This window comes from Alternaria novae-zelandiae (genome assembly GCF_023758075.1).
Source record: "Alternaria novae-zelandiae strain BMP 2774 chromosome Unknown scaffold_7, whole genome shotgun sequence".
Taxonomy (NCBI): domain Eukaryota; kingdom Fungi; phylum Ascomycota; class Dothideomycetes; order Pleosporales; family Pleosporaceae; genus Alternaria; species Alternaria novae-zelandiae.
The window spans coordinates 1,000,200-1,019,408 of NW_026056967.1; the positions used below are offsets into that span (position 1 = coordinate 1,000,200).

Consider the following 19,209-nt stretch of genomic DNA (forward strand, 5'->3'; position numbering starts at 1 on the left):
CCACCACAAAAGCAAACAAGATAAACTTCAGCTAGGAACGAGCGCACGAGCTGACGCGTCTGAGCAGAAGAGCTATACCGTATCACAGGTGGAAGGAAGCGGTGTCTCGAACGTAGGCAGTGAAGAATACGAGATGTGTGACGGAGTATACGAGTCTTAGGACAGATCTAGAAGGTGACTGCTTTTCTTAGTTTCTCAAAATAGTAAGCGAGATCGTCGACGCAGGTTTGCGAGGAAGTGTCGTTCTGAAAGCCGGAACGTAGAAAGCGAATCTGGGCATCTATGTTGTAGCGTCCAGTGCACAGCAAACAATCAACTGGAGTGAATGATTGTGCATGGGGGTAAGGAGTCTTCGCCAGTAAAGTTCACGGCAGTTGCGGGGCGCCTCCAGGGCTGGCTTAGCGCGGCGACGTCACATGCAGTTCTCCGCTAGCCTGTGGTTGGCCAAAATACCAGGCAATCTGGACTCGTCGCACGCCGAACAGTAGTGAACCATGGAACATAAGAACGCGGCCTTAGGGTGGGTCGAAGTCCAGCTACGTAGAAGAATTCAGACCGTATCGGCACCAGTGCTTTTAGGGGATGAGAAGAAAGCCATTGAGTTATACATCACATTATCAAAGAACACACGATTTGTTTTGAACAGTTGAATTCTCATCTTGGTATCATAGCTGCCATGCAATATGGCACATTAACTTCATACTAACTTCCCCTTTGGGAACTCCGCAACACCATCTATGCCTTTTCATCAATAGAATGGTGGACACCGACAGTGCGGTCTCCGTGCACACTGCTCCTCCTCAATGTCTCATCCTTGTCGTAGTCCTGGTCAAGCTGGTTCATCTCGTCCTCAGTCTCGTTGAGGTGGTGGAACAGAATCCAGATGAGGCAACCAGCGATGAACGAAGCAACGGCAAGACCAGCAAACATCCACTGGATCTTGGGGTCAACGACAAGCGGGTTAAGAGCCTCGGAGATGGCAGATCCGAAAGCGTTGGTGAGGAGGTACATGGACTGGACGAAGGACTTCATGCTGGGTGGGGCCTTGGTGTAGGCGTACTCGAGTCCAGTAACGGAGGCGAAGATCTCAGAGAGACCAATAAGAATGTAGGCACCGGTTTGGGCAGCAACGTGGATGTTGTTACCCTGGTGAACGCCATCGACAAGATCAGCGTCGCAGGCTAGCGGGGTCATGTAGCAAGGACCAGAGTGGTAGATGTAGTATTGGATGACGCAAGCGTAAATCATAGCGAAGGATGCAATCCAGAAACCGGCGACAATACGGTTAATAGGAGGGAAGGCGATCTTGTGCTTGCGGAGTGTGGGCATGAGCCACTGGTCGACAATGGGCAGGAAAACGATAATAGCGATGGGATCGAAGTTCTGCATCAGATCGTTGGGAATGCCGTGAAGACGCATCTGACCGGCCTGGGTGACGAAGTTGTTGGAGAAGTTGCCGTAGACGACCCAGTAGATGGGGTAGAAGCAGAAGACCTGGCAAGCAATAAGAGCACGCTTGACCTCATCGACAAAGTGGTCGTCCCAGTTGAGGACCTTGGTCTTTCCGAGGCCTGCCTGGTAAGATGGCTTAGCAGCATCCATGTTACGGTTCTTGATCATCATCCAGATAATGCGGAAGGCATCGGTAATGATGGATCCCTGAGGAGGTCGGACAACGTAGACCTTGCGGCCGAGGACGAGGACGAGCAGTCCGACGAAGAAGACGCAGAGGCAGAGCAAGTAGGCACTCCAGAAGTCGCGGTCGCGTTCCAGGTAGGGAGTAGCGAGCAGAGAAAGAGATCCGGCGTTGATGCACCAGTAAAAGATCATGTAAATCCTCTGGATGGTGATGGCAGGGTCAATGATAACCTTCTCGCCAGTCTTGTCATCGGTGCCAATGACCATTTGTCTCCTCTTGTATTGATCGGCGATCAAAGGCGCAACATTAGACTTGATACCTCCAGTTCCGAGACCGATGATGATAATGGCAACAATGTAACCAGCGAGACCGGCGCCGTGATCCAAAGCGGTAGGAATGGATGTGCAGGTGAGGACGATAAGACCGAGGATGTAGACGCAGCAGAAGATGACGATGGTGTTGTACTTTCCAAGGTACTGATCGGCAATGATGGCACCGAGAATGGGAGTGACATAGCACCAGAACTGGAAGAAAGTGGTGAGACCAGTGGCTCCTTGGTGACCCATACCGAGCGCACCGCGACCTTCCTCACCGCTGCGAGGACGCGAGATGTAGTTTTGGAAGATACCGGAAGCACCATAGTAGGTGAAACGTTCGCAGAGCTCAACAATGGCGACCAAGAAAGCGCTCTTGGGGAGAGGCTCTCCAACCTTGCGGAGTGTCTTCAACTCCTCGGCGGTAGGCCTGATGCCACCAATGCCATCCTCTTCTTGGACATAGGAAGCAGCATCGGAGTGGGAGCCAGCAGTGAGCGCAGCGTCCTTCTCGGTGGAAACATGCGCGCCGGCAACGTTGGAGTCGTTAATGGTGGCACCGTAGAGGTGAGGGTGCTTGTCAGCGACCTCTTGGCCGTGCTGGAGTGCCTCAGCGCTGTCAAACATGTCAGTAACCCGTATTAATCCCAGTGGACCCGAGTACCAAAGGGCCGACGGGGAAGCAAAACGTACGCAGTAGTCTCGTGGGCGGTAGCCATGGTTTCAAATCTCAATTGCGACCAAAAATTCGGTCAATAGAGAGGCAGCCCAGAGCGAGTGTGACCAGAGAGTGAGAGGGAAATCCGGTAACACCTGGAGTCATACCAGAAGAACGAAGACACCTCCATATTTAACCCACCCCCTCGTTGAGCACACGCGGTACCCACATGGCATTCACCTACCCAATGGCTCCGACGGTCGCCTCTGTCGCTCAAGGGCAGTGGGACCAAGCACGCACAAGCACTCTCGCCAGGCCCGATGTAACGTCTTGATAGCCCTGGTTCTAACCAGATAAGCATAGTCGTCCGGTACAAAGCCTGTCGAAGCCTTCCCTTGGCAGCTTAGTCGCGCCACTGCCCGCTCGGCGTGCAGACAACCGATTCGCCCCCAACCCGGAACACCTGCAAGCACCTGCCAAACGCGGCGATGGCACGCGGTGATCTTACGTTGGTGTTTGTGACAGAGTAGTTGGTTACCACACCTCAATATGGTGCCGGGCTGCCGGGCCCTCGCCTGGAAATACAGTCGTTGTGGTTCGCCAGTCCGCCAGTTCGCTTCGATGTAAGGCACACCCCGGCATGATCAATACTCGTATAAAAAACCGCAAACGCAAGTCTAGCTGCAGTCATGCTAACCGCTGTGCCGCCACAGAGATAGGAAGGCATCGGCAAATCCTGCAACCAAAAGATCCAACCCTTTCCATTACACAGCACCGACCGACCCATAATCTTTCCAATCTCCAGCCTTCCAGACACTCATCTGTTTGCAGAAAATTTGCGTGGCCGGCCCACTCCGATTTGCGGAAAGTAGTAATGGTTCTGCCATTCTCTCCGGTTTCAGGGACCAGGTCCGCCGAATCTAACGACCTCGGTTTCTTCTCTAAACGGTCCCGGGTACACACTAGCTCGGGCAACGCCGAGAGAGATAAGCTTCTAACCCGCCGTAGAGCTGTTCTCTCGTGCATAGTCATCTCGAAGAGCGCAGCTTATCCGACTATTAAAAAAACTAGCCTAACTATTGCTAAGACTTCTTTTAGGCTAGCGCTTACTAGCATAAATACTACATAATATATTTATAAGTTATTATAGTAGAAATAGAAAAAAGTAAGTAAAGAAGATATATTAGAGTATTATAGTTCTATTATTGCTAATTAAATTATATACTAAATATAATATAAACGTATTACGCTAGAGTAGTATATTAGTATAAGTATTAGTAGAGATACCTTAGAGGCCTATAGCTTAGTTAAAGTAAGTATAGAAGAAATAGAAATTCTTATTATTATTTTTATTCTCTTAAAAGTTATATACTATAACGTATTAGTAGAGCGTATTAAATATATTTTAAGAAAGCTTACTATAGCTAATAACGTAGTAGTTAGCGCAGAGGTTAAAGAAAGTATAAGTATTAAGTATACTCTTTATAGTAGTAAGATAAAGCTAAGAATTATAAGTATAGAAACGCGTAGTAAATATATAGAGAATATATTACCTATTCTTAAAGATAACTATTTTAATAGTAGACTAAGTTTATAAGGTACTAGACCTAGGCTAAAATATTCTATTAAACTAAGGCGTTGTTTTATACTTATTTAAGTAAGTAGTTATACTTAAAGTTATAGTTATCTATTAAGATCTAATAGAACCTTAAAATATATTAGAATTATAATTATATTACGTTTTGCTAATAAAGAAAAAAGGTAAAAAAAAAGAAAAGAAAAAACTTTAAGAATAAAAAAAAAGAAAAAAGTAAAAAAAGAAAAAAACTTAGAAGAGAAGAGGTACATATTATAAATATATAGATAATATATTTATATACTCTTTTTACTATAGATAAAGGTAGCGCTAGGCCTTTTACTTAGAGAGTAAGTATTACTCTAGATAATAGAGCTATACTAGTTAATATAGTAGGTTATAAGAGAGCTATAAGAACCTATAACAGTCTAAATATATTAGTAATATATAAAAGATATATTTTAAAGACTTATACTATAGAAAGTTCTATTCTCTAGAGCGTGTTTACAGCGCTACTTAGCGTATTAAATTAAGATCTTACTATTAGCGTTCTTCTTAAAGAGTAGACATAGAAAAGGTAGAGTAGGTAGAGTAAGGTAGGCGTAATAGATAGGCTAAAATATATTAGATACATCTTCTAGTTATATTTATATAAAACTTATATAGTTTACTATAGTGCTAGAGCCTAGAGAGAGTAGATAACTATAATTAGCTATCTTATTAAGAAACGTGTTACTATCTTATTAATAACGTATTATAGAGAGTAGTAGTAATTTAAGGTAGTAGTTAGTAAGTAATAGAGTTAGTAGTAGCTAAAAAAAAGCTATTACATTATAATTACAATATTATTATGTTTTGCTTAAACTTACTTAATCTATAACTAATGCGCTTAGCGTTATATAACCTAGGTAGCTATAGAGTATATACATAGCTTACGCGTAGCTGCGCATAGATAGAAATACTAAAACTTATACCTATTACTAAGTTAAGTAGCAAAACGCGCTAATAACGTGTTTATATAATATTTTTTATAGATACATTAATCTAATTATAAAAGTATATAATATTATAATAATATATTAAAAAGAAAAGCTAACTATCTATCTAGAAAAGTAAAGTATCTTCTTAATTAGTAGAAAACCTCTAGATAACACTCTATAATATATAAGTAACGCGTTTACTAGAGAAATAAGTTTACTAACTATTTCTCTTCTTTAATTTATAGGTCTTATATTAGATTAGAAGCTTCTAGTTTAAAAGTAGGCACTTAACCTTATTTAAATTTATCTATATATGTTAGTAACGTAGTTACTACGCGTTAGAGAAGATATATATATTACTTTTCTTCTACTTGCGCTTTAAGTTAGTAGACTTATAGAGTAGAATAGAAATTAAAGCTTTTATAGTTTTCTTTTACACTTTATTTCTTTTCTTCTTATATATTACTTTTATTAGAGGCGTAGCTAGTAGAGTTAATATAAAATATATAGTAGATATATTTATATTATCTTTAGCTTTACTTTATAGTAAGATATTATACTTAGAGCTATCTACTTATAAAAGCTTATAGTCTAAGTTTAGAAAAGCGCGTTCTTAGAGTAGTAGAGGTTAGTTTAGCTAGAGTAGTACTTTATACTATACTTTAGCCTATACCTTAGCTAGCAAACGTAATAGAATTACGCTAGAAATATATTTTAGTAGGTTTTTTATAAATACTCTAAGAGTAAAGTTCTTTAGTAAAATAATACCTCTAAAGAAAAATATTACTTCTCTTTCTTACTCTATTAATAATTACCTTATAGGTATAGGCGCTACTAGGTAGTTAGAGTAGTATCTTTTAACATAGTTTACTAGTGTATTATAGTTACTAAACTACTACTATAACGTTATAAGTACGTGTTCTATATATAATTTTAGCGTACTTATACTATAAAGTAGTCTATTAAGTTAGTAATAGTAAACGTAATAGAAGATCTCTCTTTAGTAGATAAGGTAATACCTACTTCTATTTTATTTACTAAATAGTAGTGTCTCTTAAGAAAGAACACTAAGTTAGCTATACTATAGATAGTTATTCTAAATGTAATTAGATTACGTTAGAAACGCGTTATTAGAAAACTTATATACTAATATATAGTCTTAAGTTCTATAGTAGAGTAAAGAGAGAAAGTAGAGAGAGAAAGAATAGTAGTAGATAGGCGCTTAACTCTAAAGAAAGGTAAGAGGCTAGGCTAGTAAGAGAAAATTTGTTATGCCTTACTATATTAGGTAAAGATTAACACAGGCTTAGATTATATATATAACGTATTTTTATTATATTCTACTAGCTAGTATTCTATCTATAGACTCTAGTATATATAGTAACTATACTAGATTGTAATTAGAACGCGTTTATAGTATAATTTAGCTAGAGTTATCTCTCTAAAGCTACTACCTACGCTCTTTTAGTTCTACTTTACATTTCTTTAGTTATAGCCTTTACTTTTATAGCTCTATCTTTTTCTTCTTAATTTCTAAAAGCGCTCTTCTCTCTATAATAGCCTAGTTACTCTTAAGTATCTACTACCTTAGAGCTTAAGAAGAGTTAGGCCTAAAAGCGTATTAGAAACGTAATAAGAACGCAATATAGTAGACCTACTCTAGACTAGCTTCTAGTACTAGAGAGAAGCAAGCTAAAGAAGAGTAGGCTAGAGAAGAGCAGGCTAAAGAAGAGCGCCTATAGCCTTTACCTCTTAGTTATCTACTCTATATAATAAAACTAGATAAATTAGTCTACTTTAAGATACTATTATTATTATTAATAATAATAAAGTTCTAGTACTCTAATTTTTACTCTAAACTTAATAAAACTACGTATAAAACACGTTGCACGCAGTAGACTTACTCTCTTTTTCTATAGCTTTAAAGTACTTCTATATATAACTATAGCGTAATTTATTTTTATAGTAGACGCTATAGACTATTTTTACTTTATATTTCTCTATATTCTAGAGATCTTGCTTATAGAAGCTATAATACGTTACTAGTATATTCTTAATATATTTAAATATACTTATATTAGAATAGTCTTAAGTAAAGTCTTATTAATTCTATTATAATATAACTTTATGCTAGCTTACTTAGCTACATTAGAAGTGCGCTCTAATAAGTTCTAAACACGTTACTTTATATAGTTATTACACTTTATAAGACTACTTATAATAACAAAGTATACTTTATAAGCTACTTAATCTATAACTACCTTAGATTTATTTTCTACTATATTATAAGAACATGTTATATATACAATTAAAAAAAGTTTTATACCTTATAGAAGCCTAATATAGGTATAATACTTATCTAGTAATTTGTAATAAAGAAGAGCCTTTATACACTTCTAAATAGAGTATTTTATATACTTTATATTAGAAATAGCGTAGTTAATACTATAGAGAAAGTAAGCTTTATATAGGTAAACTATGTAGAGATAATACTATTTCTATCTATAGTTAACTTCTAAAAATTCTTAGAGAAAGAGTTTCTAGCTTATAGAATTATATTAGTAATGTATTCTTAACGTAATCTAGTAGAATATAACTAACCTTATAACTATTTATTATCTATATTAATAGTAATACCTATAATACTATCTCTATAAAGATAGTAGAAGTAAATTAGCTTTTCTAATACCTCTAAATAGAGCTTAAAGAACTTAGTAAATACTTCTATATATATTTCTATAGAATTAATATCTATAATAACTTTTCTAAAGAAGATTACTATATTATATTTAGAACGTATTATAGGCGCGTTAACGTACTTTTACTTATATTTTATAGTATCTTTATTAAAGATAGCAAAGAGTAACTTAGACTACTTACTATAGATACGCTTATATAATATATCTATCTAGAACATATTTTATTAAAGTAATAAAGAAGCTTACTTATTAAGAAAGTAGTATATAAATATACTATTATTAGTAGAGTATATTTATTAGATATACGCCTATATTATATTAGAAATACGTTTCTAGCGCGTTACTAGCTGCTTACTATAGCTAGGTCTTAATACTTAGTTCTAAGCTTATATATAACGCCTTTTATACTAGAGCTATAAAAGTATATTATAGCTTTGTAGATTTTAAGTAAGCTTCTAATTTTATTCTTATTTACTAGTATAATATATATCTTCTTAATAGACCTAAAGCCTTTACTCTTAATCTATACCTAGACTTAGAAGAACGCTAAAGCCTTAGCTAAATATAATTAGAATATTATTATAACGTATTATAAAAGCGTAGAGAGTAGACTTACTATATATAAGGCCTAGAGTTAATATAGAAAGAATAACTATAAGAAGCTTAGCTTTTAAGTCTTTACTTAGAATTAAAGAAGAAGAAAAGATATATATATACTCTCTATAACACGTTATAATTATATATAGATAAGATACTAGATCTACTAGAATTATAATATAGTACTTAGCCTTATTATACGCTTATTTAACTAGCTACTTATCTTTATAGAGGTAGTTATATTCTAAAACGTATTATAAATATACGCTAAACGTAATATAGTATAAAGTTACTTACTATACCTTAGAGTTCTAGTAGATATTAACACTATAGTATTATATACTCTTTTATTATCTTTCTCTACTAGAGAGCTATTATTAAATAAGTTTTTAAGGTATTTTAGGTTTATTTTAGAACTAATAGTGTAAAAAATATACTTTTTAGTATATCTAAGTTTATATATCTAGGCTACACACTTAATAAACTAAAGTTTATTACTAGTAAAACTCTATAACTTAGTTACTACGTGTTATAAATATATTTCTATCTATAGTATCTTTTACTTTATATTACTATTAGAAGTATATAGGTCTATAGTTTAGTTACTAGTTACTATAAGATCTACTATCTATAAAGTATCTAAGAGTTATAGCGTAGAGCTTTTAAAGTTAGTAGAAGCGCGTTAAGAATACGTTACGTATACATTAAACGTACTTAGCTACCTACTTCTAGCAAGTTATTCTATTATTAGATATAATAGTGTCTCTTAGACTTTTAAGTATATTCTTTACTTTAGGTATAATTTTAAAATAATAATAAGCCTTAAGTAGCTTAGTAAGCATAGTATAATACTTAATACCTATATAAATATACTTCTAACGTTGTATAATTATATTTAAGAAAAGTAAAGAGAATATATACTCTTTATATTTCTAGACCTTTCTATATTAGAACTAGATTATATTAGAAATACATTAATATTACGTTCTTAGGCCTCTTATATTAATAGCTTTACTTAAGGCATTTTTCTATATTATATAGGTAGATAGTAAGTAGATAATATATGCGTAGCTACTTAGTGTACTTTTAGGCTATATTAGTATACTTATAATATACTTATATAATATTACTATTAGGCCTAGACTACTATTACTACTTATAAAGAGTAGAATAGAGTTTTTCTAAATTATATTAAGAACGTAATATAAAGACGTTATAAGTAGTATATAAGTTAAATTAGCTTAAAGTTACTTTTCTTACTTAGTATATTATTAGCTATTCTAAGGTCTAAGAAGGCTATATTTAGGTTCTTAAACGCGTTCTTAAAGAGTAGTAAAAGTACTTTAAGCTACTTAGCGTTAAATACTAGTAGAAGAGGTACTAGCGCTTCTATAGTTTTTACAAAGATAAAATATAAATATATTATTAATACGTTTTAGAGCTAGATTTTAGTTTTCTTTTATATATAGTACGCTAAGCTATATAGAGAATAATTCTATCTAATCTAACTATTGCTTACGCCTTATTCTGCCTTTAATAACTTTAACTAGCTAGTAGCTATAGTTACCTACAAAAATCTAATAGTCGGATGAGGTGTAGCCACGTCATCTCGCCTAGACACGCTCGATTGGGGATTCCTGCCCTGACATGGCCAATGGGTCTGGGAGGATCTCCGCATCGCGCGCTTATTAGATGCTTAGTGGGGAATTTAAGCGGTGGTTGGGTCTTGGATGTTGGTGTGGGATCATTGTCTGATAGCGGTGACCGAGGATCAGGCGAGTAACGGGCGTAAGACGATGATGATCTGGCAGCGTGATAACTGGACAGTCGTCATTGCCGTGTGTCTCGTTACTGTGAAAGCGCTGTGATGTGAAATTGAAAGCACCGCATTGGAGGATGTTTCCTGAGATTCAATCACGTCCATTCCGTCACCACACGCAATTTCCGTTACAAGCACGGCTGGGCTGCAGCGCCCAGACACGGAAGGCGCGGTCAAGCTTTGTTACCGACACACATCAATCTGTCAGCGGCGCAGTGGCGCGCCTGAACCTCGGGACGCCTACATGGCCCTTGGATAAGCGCGCAATCCCCGCGTTAATCCCGGGCTTTCCCTTGCCTATGCGATTCTTGTTGCTTTCCGTGTGCCTGTCGTTGAGGCTTCCAGAAGGTCACATCTGCAGCAAGCATGGCGGTACGCCGGTACCCACGGCTCAACCCACAGATCTGGAAGCTGCTTATCCTTGTGCCCACATAAGCTCCATAGTATTAGCTTGGTATATGCTTGGAGTGCTTCGTGTCACAGGGCGCGAGTGGAGATGTTGCCCACTTGGGTATACTACCCACAGCATCAGCACGGAGCAAGTGAGACACGCGACCTGCCAGCTACTAATTTAGTTGAGTGTTGGTGTAAACGGTGTGATAAGGATACGAGTACGCAAGTCACGTTTCGTGATGTCTTTTCATTAGGTTCACCTCATCTACTCCTCGGATGCACAACGATGCGATCAAGCTTCATCCGACTCTCTATACGCACCCCGCGATCGACGACAACCTATCGCCTTAGCTTTTCGTACAAATATCCTCCCAAACAATAAAGAAAGTTGACACATGATGCGTCGGGTACTGTGAACAACAGAAGGAAACAATCGATGCTTATGATGATGGACCGTTGGGACCGGTAGTGTTGGGGTCACAACATTGCTTTCCTCCACCACAGCTATCGGGGCACTCGAGAAGACAGGCGTCAGGGCCGCCCTTGACGCTGGGGTTCTTGCTCTTGCGACCGCCATCTTCCGCGCCGCTTTCGTCTGAGCCATGTGCCGAGTGGTCGTGGCTAGCATCGAGGCAGAATTCGGGCTGGATGGTCGAAGAGTGAATACCGTACTGGTGGAGGCATTCGCGGATTTGGCGTGCGAGATCCATATAGCGTGCTGAGCCCTGACCCTTGAAGTCAAAGTCGACCTGGACGTGGAGCGATGCGATGAGCTTAGTGTCTGACAGTTGCCAGACGTGGAGGTGGTGGCAGGAGACGATGCCTGTGAGGTCGGTAATGTCGTCGGTGATGTCGTCGATAGACAGGTTCTCCGGGACAGCCTGGAGAAGGATACGAGATGCAGCCTTGCACAGGGGTAGAGCAGACAGGAGGATGATGACGGTGATGAGCAGAGATACCGCGGGATCAGCATACATCCTCCAGGAGTAGTCAGTGAGCCAGATGAACAGAGCAGTGGCAATGACACCGATGTTGCCCAGAGCATCACCCAAGACGTGTAGGAAAACACCGCGCATGTTCAGATCAGCGTGAGAGTGACCATGTCCACCTCCAGATGCCTCCTTCTTGGGCTGGTTGTGCTTGTGGCCCTTGTGGTTGTCCTTCTGGCTAGTCTTGCCGTTTCCGTGAGCATGGTCGTGAGAGTGGTCGTGCGAGCCGTGGCTCTTAGGCTTAGATAGAAGCGAAGTCTGCTCAGTAGGCTCGTCGTCATCGACGACATCGTTGTCCTCGTCATCTGCCTCATCGTCGTGCGCGCGGGAAGACTCGATGATGCTGTTCCTGAAGGAAGAGGGGTGTACGTAGATCTCGTCGATGGTCGCATAGTTGCGCGAGTGCGATCGGCTGTGGCGCTTGTTCTTCTTTGCGGTGGCTTTCGAGGGGGTTTGGGTAACGTTCGAGGGGAAGGCAACGCGGTTCTGGGGCAGCACATCGGCTACATTACCGCGCTCGTCCGCAACGGCATGGTCGTGCGCATCGATGCCGTGGGAGTGTCCCTCCTCAGCGTGCGAGTGTGCGTCGTTCCCGTGTGAATGACCGCCGTGGGAATGGCCGCCGTGACCGTGGTCGTGGAAGAGGAAGAGACCGACAATGTTGGACAGGAGGCCGCAAGAACCGACGATGAGGATGATAACCGGGTGGGAAACTTCCTGAGGCTCAACAAAGCGCTGGATGGCCTCGAGGAAGATGGAGAGACACAGCGCGACAAGGAAGACGCCGTTGATGAGGGCACCCAGGGTTTCCGCGCGTTGCCACTACTCCATGTTAGCATAGCCATTGCATGCCAGACGCGAGGCTTCTTACTCCGTATGTGTATGTCTTCGAGTTGGTCTTTTGGCTAGCGACCTTGACGGCCCATAGTCCAACGAGGAGCGATATGACATCGTTCAACTGCGCGTGGTGTCAGCATCATCACTTGCGGCGAGGCCGGATATACGCACCATGTGGAACGAGTCGGCGACCAGCGCCAAAGAGTGCACCGTGTAGCCCGCGATGAGCTCGACAAAGAAGAATGCCGTGTCGATGGCCAGCAGGATCATGATGCGCGTCGATTTGGAGAGCCCCATGTTGGCGGTATCGGAGCGCCGTGGACGCTGCTGTATCGGGCTGGAGTGATGGCGGCGCAAAGGGTGCGATCGGGGCTTCGACGCCTGTTATATAGATGGCGAGGACAGTGTTGTTGTGTTGCGCGAAAAAGGGTTTGGTCTCACGGTTCGCAAGGAGAATTAAGAAACAAACTAGCCATTGCGTCAGGGCGCATCCAGGCCGGTGTGAAAGCCGAAGCGCGTCCCCGCCACCAACTGCCAGACTGTGAGGCAGCGTTAACGGCCCTACCACAAAACTCTCCCGTAATGACCGCTTACATGCCCAACGTAACTTTAATCGCCTCAGATATTAATATCCTTCCAAACCTTGGGACATTTGGCGCAGATTGTGTGCGCTGCTTGCTGACTGCCCCCAACAACTCGAACGTATACCGAGGCCCAGGACCAAATGCGTCCGTTTCGATAGCCAACATACCCACAAACACGGCAGACCTTTCCAACGCTTTGCCCCGCATAGTTACTACGGTTCGCCGCTGTGCCTTCCGCCGACTTCAGTGCCGCAGCTTGAACAGTGAGCATGGCTAGTCGAAAGGGTCTTACATGGACCCACAGCAAACGATGACTATCCGCTATTCGAGACATGTTTGAAGCGTAACGACGCTCGTACAACTCCTACATGACTAGTTCTCGACTTCTGCCCGTTGCCATGGCTGGTGCGCTGACTAACCACATGCTGTGGCATGTGAACAGGCACTACTCATCCTCCAAAATACGTCTTCTCCACGTCCACTCCAACGAGTACTGCAAACGTCCCCAACAGCAAGAATCCCATCAACGCCATAACGAGTCCTACTTCCCACCCTCCCGCCATCGCCTTCCCTCTCACAAGCGCTCGCTGTAGTCTCCAAAACCTGATCGCTCCAATCACAACCACAACAATAGCCATGCAGATGAAGGTAGCTGCAAGTGGTTTCCCAACCTTGTAGAAGCCAAAGTGCGAATTGGGCGTAGACGAGTGTTGCAAGTGGAACAGCTGGGCAGTCACGATGCCCGTCATAACAAGAATGAGGGAGGTACGAAGGTAGCCCAGGAAAGTGCGTTCGAGTGCTGAGGCGTAGTCAGCAGTTGGATTGTCTGAGGAAGGAAAGGAATGGAGCCGTACCTAGATGATCTCTGTGCGCTCCTTCATCGATGCTAAGACTGACATGTCTACTCCAGAACCTAATGGCTGGGTCGTACCACCGCTCTCTCCTACCCATTTCCTCTTCATCGCTTCGATCCTCATACACATCGATCTGTGTACTCACAGTATCCACATTAGAAGTACGACGTCTTAGGTCATCTCTAGACCCATGCGACGAGCTGCGCAGTGATGTGTCGCGTGATCGTAGACTAGCGAAACTGGGCATCGCATGCGCTTCATTTGCTTCAGCAATCCTTTCGCGATGTACGGGAACTAGTTCTTCTGCAAAGCGCTGTCGTTCGTAGCGCACTGCATCCTCGGAATCGGGGTGCGGCTCAGCATAGGCGTGATGATGTAGAGCAGCCGCAGGTAGGTCAAGTGGTGATAGCGCGCGAGAAGATGTCGGGTCGCTCATCTGTCGGATCTGAAGTTGTGCAGAGCTTGTAAAAGTAGGAGCGAATTATTAGACATGATAACACTTGCTTGGTTCGCAAGTGACGATATCGGCTGGTCGGTCGGCTGATCGGCGTATTACCCTAGGAAGCTCATTCAAAGCCGCGTGTTTTACACCAACATCTCGAACAGGCAGTGATAATAGATATTAATATTAAGTTACCCATGCTTCTTCGTGACTATCTCCTTCCCTTCCTATCAACAGCTTCCTCATGCAAGCGCCAACCCACCGACAACCACTACAGCAGCAACGTACACCTGCTCCATAACCCCATGTGTCGCTCTTGCCGCAGCACCGCTCGACGTGCTCGCAGGGGCAGCTTCCGTGTTAGATGCTGAGCTCGAAGGAGAAGCAGTAGGCGTAGGAGTCCTCGCAGAGCCAGTCTCCTCAACATCATCCGGCGCATCAAAGAGTTCATTTCCGTCACTCGCCATCGTCCAGCCCAGCGCGGTACCGTCACCGCTAACAGCCTTTCCACGTACAAAGCCCTCCAACTCCACATCCTGGAGATTGATCGTCGTTTCGAACCCTGTCCTCCTTGCCACAGTGACATTGGTCCAGGTACGTGAATCGCTAGCATTGGCTGTGCATACAACCCAACTCTCAACCTCGGTGGCACCGTTCCAAGAAAAGAACGCCGTGTTGTCGTCTTGGTCCCAGTGCACATCCGGCTTGGTTGATGGCTTACCCTCCCATTGCTGGCGGTACGCGCGGTATGCGTTCACAACGTTGCTCTTGCCGAATTGTACATCGAGCAAGACATTGCCTTCGTGATCGAGCTCGGTGAAGTAGGGCTGGCTTCCGAATCCAAGCATAAAGTTTGTTGTTTCGTTGGAGGGATCGATGGCCTGTAAGCTGCCTTCGAATGTACCAAAGGTCTTGCCTAGATTGGTGAACTCGGTGATCAGCTTGACAGTCTTCTCATCCTGGTTAACGTCGAGCAGAAGACCTCGCGAGTAGCCGATCGTTTCGGTGGGTCCGTTGTCGAAGAGCGTCATGCGCGTTTGATCTTCGTCCACCCAGCGAGCATCGTGCTGGAACGCGAAGGTGACCGCTGGGTCAACATCGAAGTCCGACTGACGACCTTGAAGACGCCAGATGATGCTTCCATCTTGTCCAGAGATCTTGTAGATACAGTCCATGACACGCGCTGAGACTAGGTAGTCGCCGTTCTTGTCCTTTTCAACCGAGTTGATGTGGAAGTAATCCCACGGCGCTTCTTCGGACTGTCCAACGTCGGATGGTAGAGAGTTGTACGACTCGTTGATGCCAACATGCGTACTGGCATTCCACTCAAAGACAATGTCCCCAGTCTCGATGTTGATTTCCTGGAATGTGTTCTCGAACAGCCAACCGTTCTCAACACCCCCAGACGCTGTCAGATCCCATGGAATACCATGATAGATCAAGACGATCGCAGTGTCATCGGCGGTGATGAGGAACTCGTGGATATCGCCCATTTCGTCTCCGAATCGGCTGACTTGGAAGTGCGCAATCTCATCATAGCTCTGGTTGAGGATATGGTACGAGCCGCGTCCGTAGCCGTTCAGTAGCTCGCCCGACCAGAGTGTGAGTACAGGCTCGCCCTTGTACGTTTGCGTCTTGAAATCGAAGGGTTCGCTGTAATTCCCGGTCCACACAAGCGAGCCCATGCGGTCGTCCGAGAACTCTGGTTACACAGATTAGCACATGGATGTCGCGTGATACGATAGGGCTGACCCAATGCAGGGTTCATGTCAAACCCTCAACCAGCTTTCTGGAAAATAGAACGACGTACCGAATATCGCTGGCCAATTCTGCCCACTTGTAGGTAGACCGTTGATCCCTAGAAACACATGTCCACTCATCAATGCGGTGCCGTTGCGATTGATCTGCATCTGCGGTGGCTTCACGTCCACGTTGGATCTGTAAGTCTGGTACGGCGTGCCACTTGGATCTTCAGCTCCATAGCTATCGAAGTCATAACTGACAGAGTCCTGCGCGGTAACGAGAGGCAGTAGTAGAGACGAGAGCTGCAACAGCGCAAGGCTAGCCTGAGTAACGACTGAATGAACTCCGCGCATCGTGACGGCACACACTGAACGACTGACTGGAGCAGAACGAGACGAAAGCGACAGCAGGCAGCGACAGGATATAGTAGTGAAGGATTCAGAGCATAAAGAAAGAGGATAAGCAGGCTGAGAACAAAAGGCTCCTGCACAAAAAAGGCGGCCAGCCGTCATGTACCCCGGCCAGGGTGCGGCTGTTGGCTTCCCAGCTCATCTCCTCAATCCGGTCTGTCGATTGCTTACACTTGGCCCGGATAAGCTGAGCAAGCCACGCGCATTGGGCCTAACACGTCTCTCTTAGGCGCAGGTCATGGGGTACGTGATCCTCTTCGATGCAGCTTGTAGCTTTTGGCTGGACAGCTGCAGGGTGTGGGGCCGCGGCATGTTAAGGGCCCAGAGTATAGCAGCCTACAAACCATCTATTACACGTATGATTATGCTGCCTATTCACCGGTTCTGGCTCTGCGGCTGGGTACTTGCAGACGGTGTTCGTAGGCTGACGACGGCTTTGTTGTGACGCAGAGTAAACAGCAGGCTGAAGTCAGGCGTGCTAACGGCACGCGTTGATGATACGGACGACTGTGCCGTGTGCGCCACAAAATGAAATGCGGCTGCCGCGTCGAGCGGGGCTTGAAGGATGATTCGTACACCACCGCCACAGTCTTTCACCCTCGCTTATCGCTTGCCAGGTTTTACGGAAAATTACTGATGGTTAGCGCGGCATCATATCTCCACTTACATAAAGCAGGTTCTTGGTGGGTCGGTGGATGCATCGTGATGCCAAGTCAGGATGAATTCGTCGGCTTATGTTACCGTCTTGACCTCTTGGGCTGTCATACAGACCGACTCTACTTACTCATAAACTTTGATGCCATGTTTAAGACACTTCCCAAACCGCCTCCAGAGCCGCCGCCGCTACCACCGCTGCCTCCGCCCATCTGCGACTTCAAGTAGAACTTGAGAGCCATCTGTGCAGCCTGCGCAATGGCATCCTGCTTAGTAGCACTCGGATCCTACGCGTGTCAGTAACGATAAGAGAGGTATATTGAGCTTGTGACTTACGGTCTTGCCCTCGCTCTGTTGCTTGTCGAAAAGCTGGGCCGCCTGTCCCATAGCCATGCCTATGAACTTGTTCTGTCCGCCCTTGGCATCCTCGTTGCTGCTGTTGTTGAACATCTTCATGGCTTGCATAGCAGCAGCAGCTCCGACGTTATTTGAGCTGGCTTGCTCGTTACCGCCGTGGCCACCGCCACCGTAGAACTTCTCGTGCTGCTTGACAGCATCATCTTCGTCAACGTCCTCATCCTTGAGCTTGTCCTTCTTGCCGGACAGCATACCGAGGACATTGCTGAAGAGGTCGTTGTCACCGCTGTTACCAGACTCGCTTGATGCGTGCTGGGCTGCGCCAGAAAAATCATCTGAGCTGCCGCCGTAGCCGCCACCTCCGCCGTAGCCGCCACCTCCGCCGTAGGATGTGCCAGAAGATTGTTGGCCTTCATGGTGGCCGGATCCGCCGTAGCCTCCTGAGTTACCTCCTCCATAGCTGCCACCTGATGGGCGGTCATTGTAGCTGTCACCTCCGGATGGGCGGTCGTTGTAATTGCTGCCTCCGGATGGACGATCGTTGTAGCTGCTGCCTCCAGACGGACGGTCATTGTAGTTGTCGCCGCCGCCTGAGTAGCCACCGCTTGGACGTGACTCCTGCCGGCTTTCGTGTCCATATCCTCCGCCACCCGAGTAACCTCCACTAGGGCGGTCACCGCCATATCCTCCTCCACCCTCTTGTCGTCGTCCACCGTGGTCTTCGCGTCTGTCATCACCTAGCGCAGGGCCACCGTAGCCGCCTTCCTGTGGTCTTCCATGTTCTTCTCTGCGCTCACTACCCCCACCGTAACCACCTGAGGAGCCATAGCCACCTCCACCGCCACCCCTCCTCTCTTCGTCGCCAAGAGCAGGTCCTCCGAAGCCTCCCTCCTGGGGACGGCCGTATTCTTCGCGGCGATCACCGCCACCGCCGTATCCGCCCTGTTCGTTTCCGCGGCGGTCGTCTCCCCGGCCACCGTAGCCAGACTCCTGGCCGTACTCGCGGCGGTCGTCGTTGTAGGACATTTTGTAGGGTCGAGAGTCTATATACGTGTTAGCAATCGATGCGCCAAGCTGCAATACTCTGGAAGTGTCGATGTAACTATGAAGCGTAGCGTCAATGCTTGCCAGTCGGACGAACGTTCAGAACGCTTCACCAGAAGCTTGCTCCGATGCTTAGGACCAGCCAAACTATTAGACCGAGGCGAGCATCCAAGCTCGCAGCTGATCAATGCCTATGAGAGTGAGAAACTTACAAGGTGTGGTGAGTAGAAGAGTGAATAGGTTGAGTGTTGACAAAGTGTGTATGCGTAGATGTGTGTTTAAAGGGATGTAGGCTTCAAGTGACAGACTGGCAGCTATAGCTCTGGGCCCCTCCAAGCATGAGATTGCCCCGCTAGTGACGTACACCACGCGGCAAGCTTCCCTGTCATGATTCGCGCTAGTGTTACAGTAACATCTGCGCTGTCTGGGCTCGCATGTTATGTCACGTCACGCGATTCATCGATTGGCGGTCAGGGTCTTTAGGGTACGATTGGCTTGCACTTCTACAAACATACTATAATAGCTTCGGCGCAAAAGCTGCACTACGGGAGCCAAGCGACGATTTGCAGCTACGAGCGGCCACACCGAATCTACCGACCGTCCTGGTATTACACCGACCT

The 19,209-nt window shown here is 44.4% G+C and overlaps 4 protein-coding genes across 4 annotated transcripts; all 4 read right to left on the reverse strand.

Moving 5' to 3' along the window:
- Positions 1-735: 735 nt before the first annotated feature.
- Positions 736-2,672, reverse strand: J4E88_004344 (uncharacterized protein; the record flags this gene model as incomplete). The annotated part of the gene is made up of 2 exons (XM_049397990.1): positions 736-2,569; positions 2,647-2,672. 2 exons carry the CDS (start codon positions 2,670-2,672, stop codon positions 736-738), a joined length of 1,860 nt encoding a protein of 619 aa, XP_049256435.1.
- Positions 2,673-11,115: 8,443 nt separating this feature from the next.
- J4E88_004345 (uncharacterized protein) lies at positions 11,116-12,798 on the reverse strand (the record flags this gene model as incomplete). Its single annotated transcript, XM_049397991.1, has 3 exons — positions 11,116-12,486; positions 12,536-12,622; positions 12,673-12,798. The coding sequence occupies 3 exons, from the start codon at positions 12,796-12,798 to the stop codon at positions 11,116-11,118; spliced, it is 1,584 nt and encodes a 527-aa protein (XP_049256436.1).
- A 1,825-nt stretch (positions 12,799-14,623) lies between these two features.
- Positions 14,624-16,477, reverse strand: J4E88_004346 (uncharacterized protein; the record flags this gene model as incomplete). The annotated part of the gene is made up of 2 exons (XM_049397992.1): positions 14,624-16,083; positions 16,192-16,477. 2 exons carry the CDS (start codon positions 16,475-16,477, stop codon positions 14,624-14,626), a joined length of 1,746 nt encoding a protein of 581 aa, XP_049256437.1.
- Positions 16,478-17,310: 833 nt separating this feature from the next.
- Positions 17,311-18,571, reverse strand: J4E88_004347 (uncharacterized protein; the record flags this gene model as incomplete). Its single annotated transcript, XM_049397993.1, has 2 exons — positions 17,311-17,475; positions 17,525-18,571. The coding sequence occupies 2 exons, from the start codon at positions 18,569-18,571 to the stop codon at positions 17,311-17,313; spliced, it is 1,212 nt and encodes a 403-aa protein (XP_049256438.1).
- Positions 18,572-19,209: the final 638 nt, after the last annotated feature.